This window comes from Lycium ferocissimum, chromosome 1, assembly GCF_029784015.1.
Source record: "Lycium ferocissimum isolate CSIRO_LF1 chromosome 1, AGI_CSIRO_Lferr_CH_V1, whole genome shotgun sequence".
NCBI classification, from domain to species: Eukaryota; Viridiplantae; Streptophyta; class Magnoliopsida; order Solanales; family Solanaceae; genus Lycium; species Lycium ferocissimum.
Window position 1 is genome coordinate 7526299 of NC_081342.1, and position 3852 is coordinate 7530150.

The following is a 3852-nucleotide window of genomic DNA, read 5'->3' on the forward strand; positions in this document are numbered from 1 at the left end:
TTTCATTCCCGAACAAAAGTACTAAGATTGATAATATCTTAAACTAGATATTAGTTTGGGTCTTTGGGATTTTTGTTAATGTTGGAAGTTTATTTTTGGCAGTGTGTGTTGCTACTCATTTTTAATTTCTATTTGTAGAATTAGTTATCTTTTCACACAAACTTCAGTGGTTCTTTTCCACTTTTAAAGATTTTAGAAAAATTACTCTATCCAACTTTATACTAATAAGTTGTTTAACAGAAATACAGAATTCAAAACAATGGTTGAAAAGATAGTTGTAATATAGGAAATATCACAGCACGAATTTGAATAACTGCATAAGTTTAATTTTTAAATGCATGAAAAGTCGGTATATTTATCTTTTACACTGTTCACTAATTACGTAAAACTATATGAACGACCACGCTTTTGAAAAAAGAAAATGATAAAACAAGGACTAAAGCATAAACGATTGTTGACTCGCAAAATCATCAGAATATGCTCATAATTACTTGGACATAAATTTGTCTATGGGGGAAAATGGAAACTTTATACAAAGAAAATTTATATTCATGCTTATTCTGTAGATATCCTCAATGTTTTGTGCAGTAATCAATCATATTTTTATCTATGCAATAAGAAGATACTGAAGCAAGAAAAACCCATGTTCCTCAACCTCTTCAAAAGTACCTCTGGCGTGTCGGATTCTCCAAAAGATATGCATTTTTGAAGGATCCGACACGGGGGAGGCAGCATTTTTGAAGGGTCCCGAGCAACATAGACAAAAACAAAGTATCTCCTAGAGTTGACTAACAGCAGCTGTTCCACTGGAGTAACTCGGATTGGCGGCAAAAGCTGCCCATTATAGCATCTTAGTCCATGAAGCCAAGAAAGGGAACATGGAAATCAATAATCGTAACAACAAGGGCGTATCACTTTTTGCTTCTGGTGTACTTAACTTACCCTTTTCTGTAGGTATATTTGAAGTTTTAACGGATGATTGAAATGAGCTTTTAAAGCCAGTTCTAGATTCTGTTTCTCGATCAAGTTCATCCCACCCTCCATATCTAGACACCTCTTGGTCATCCTTATTGGTTGAGACTTCATTGTTGGAAACCCATGATTGATAACCCGACTTTCTCTTCCCCGTCTTGGGGCTTCCTCTTCTCCAAAAGTTTGTCTTGCTTGAGGTGGGAGCACGCTGTCTCTTCTTAGTTTTACTCTTGCTCCTTGGTTTGTCTTGTGTCGCATCCAGCATCTTTTGGATCGCAAAAGAAAATGTGGATTGTCCAAGAGGGATGGCTAATGCCATAAGAAAAGCTTTAGGTCCTCCTGTTATCAGCAATGCTATTATAATTGGTGGAAGCGCCCAACCGTAGGACCAGAAAACCTGCACTGCCCAAGAATGCTAACTTGTAAGTTATTTGACAAAAATCATCTGCTTATGTTAAAATTTCTGTTGGAGTTTTAGCAAGACTAGTCATTATCTAATGGATTTTGATAATGGCACTTGAACATATGGCTCTCAATCTGTTGAGCACCAAATGTTTATACTTAAGTTAGATAGTTCTACTCGGGAAGTCAGTAGAAAATGTAGTGAAAAAAAAGCTACTGAAAACATAGAAGAAAATATACATCAAACAGAGCTCTTAAATATATAATAATCAGATCTTCAAGAAGCATATAATAAGAATCAAAGAGACTTTCTAGTCTGAAGCTTCAACCCTGCGGTTAGATAAGGCATAAGATATCCTCATAAGTAGTGGCGGAGCTAGAACATTGAACATGCCGTCGTTAGGGGAAACTTTCAGATTTGAAAGGGCAAAAGACTTGGAGAAAAGCTTGAGCAGGAGGGGGGGTTCAGAACAATTGGTAATATTCCATTAACCAACCATTTACGGGAAAAACATTGTGTGCATAGGATATTATTTCAATGTTGAAGGTCTTGAGTCATGATAATTCTCAAACTAGTTTTCTTTTTTCCTTCTTTTTCCTCAAATCTCTATCTCAGCCTATGCATACATTATCACGAGCGTCTGCAGAAAAGACTGGCAATACGGTTATATCCTACTTTTCACTTAATGGAAGTTACTTTGGACTTTGGAGCAATCATAGCAAAGAATTCTGATGTTGAGAGTTTAAGACTTACATGGCTAGCTTCTGCACCGTTAAGATGACTGATGATAAGAGAATTCCGTGACAAGTGAAATTGTACTCCAACCATTTCAAAGTATTTTAGATGTCACTTTAATCCTCTCTAGGTATTTTATGTGATATAAAATGATTAGGCATAAAGAATAAGACCTAGCTGATATGACCTAACTAGTGTTTATAATTTCAAAAGATTCGTATCTACAGTTGAAATATGTGTAGAATACGCCATTGGTCTTAAGCGCGTCAAAGATTTCCCATGTTTCCTAATGGAAAATTCTTATAATAAATGTTTCATGATGGGAAATCTTGGAGTGTAGTCAGTTGTTAGATAGCTTCTTCCAAATATTGTGAAGAAGATGGAAATTCTTTGGCATAATCTTGCTTTCAAGTTTCAACTCGAGATTATCATCCTAGTAACCAGTAACCTTAACTAATTTACAATCATTACTCCAACAATGTGAATTCAAAGAACACAACTTATGCATTTCAAGAAAACATCATAGGAGTACTAAACTTATGCATTTCAAGAAAACATCATAGGAGTACTAAACTTATGCATTTCAAGAAAACATCATAGGAGTACTAAATTTACTAAATTCATAAACAATCTGATTCAGTCTCAGAATATCCAAGGCATCACTTTACACTAGCATCTAAACAACTTCCTTCATAATTTAGCTTATTATTTCAACCAGCAATATTCTTTTTCATACTCAGTTTACTCAAAGGGAAAAAAATGGATTCAGGCTAAAATACAGATTCCACAAAACCCCATCTTCCTTCAATCCAAATTCAAGTACCCAAAAATGTCAAAAACCACGTATCCATGCAAAAATTCCAAACTTTAACCAGAAAACCCAAAATTCATGTATCCAAAATGTTAAAGCAACCAAATTTTACAGCAAAAGTCAGGAATACTAACAGAAAGAATAAAAGTGAGAAGCAGAAAAGTTGGTACCTTAAAAATCCAAATACTTTGAATATATTCCTCCAACACTTGAGCTCCTTGGTCCAAGATTTCATCCTCATCAAGCTCCTCTTGCTCATCTTCAAGACCCCCAACTCCACTAAAATTCTGGTTCTTGATAGTCTCAGCATTTGAGTCCCACTTGTTAGACTTGCAGCATATGTGAAAAGGTTGCTGAAGAAGAAAATGAGAAGACAGTGAATAATTTGCAGGGTTTAAGGAATTGGGTTTTTTAGTGAAGAAAACAAGAAGAGAATGGTTGGGGTTTAAGGGTTTAGAGGGTAAGTGAAGAAGAAGAAGACCACCATTCCTCATTGATGATAGTCCATTCCATTGGCCAATATTACTCATGACATTATCCTCTCAAATATTGACTCACTACTGTACTATGCTATTTTAAATGGCTCCCTATACTTGTACCTGATTTTAAAGCCAGTTGTTGACTGATAAAAACACGTGTTTTAAAACACCTCCATAGCAATATGTTTATCAATCGCTATTATGAAACTTTCACCATCACATAATTGAAGACACTTTATCATTTTATTGTAGTACTTTTTTTTTTTAATCAAAATAAGTTTTTCGCGCTCCTCACATAAACATGGTCAACAATTAGAGTCGTTTATATATGCATTTCATTGAGTTGAAGTGTTAAAATGAGAAAAATAAGAGCTGGCTGGTCAATTTTATAATTTGATGCAAGTTTAGGGTGCAAATAGGGCATTCTAACTTTCAAGAATAAGGTATGTTCA

The 3852-nt window shown here is 34.9% G+C and overlaps 1 protein-coding gene across 1 annotated transcript; it reads right to left on the reverse strand.

Moving 5' to 3' along the window:
- Nucleotides 1-467: 467 nt before the first annotated feature.
- Nucleotides 468-3501, reverse strand: LOC132042657 (uncharacterized). Its single transcript, XM_059433211.1, has 2 exons — nt 3092-3501; nt 468-1369 (listed from the first exon to the last, which is right to left on the reverse strand). The coding sequence occupies exons 1-2, from the start codon at nt 3449-3451 to the stop codon at nt 842-844; spliced, it is 888 nt and encodes a 295-aa protein (XP_059289194.1). The 5' UTR covers nt 3452-3501; the 3' UTR covers nt 468-841.
- Between the last annotated feature and the right edge of the window lie 351 nt (nt 3502-3852).

Bases quoted from the DNA above. Each gene is read 5' to 3' on its own strand.
- LOC132042657 (XM_059433211.1), bottom strand. From the start codon at position 3,451: ATGAGTAATATTGGCCAATGGAATGGACTATCATCAATGAGGAATGGT. The intron at 1,370-3,091 runs GTACCAACTTTT...TGGGCAGTGCAG, and splicing joins AAAGTATTTGGATTTTTAAG to GTTTTCTGGTCCTACGGTTG.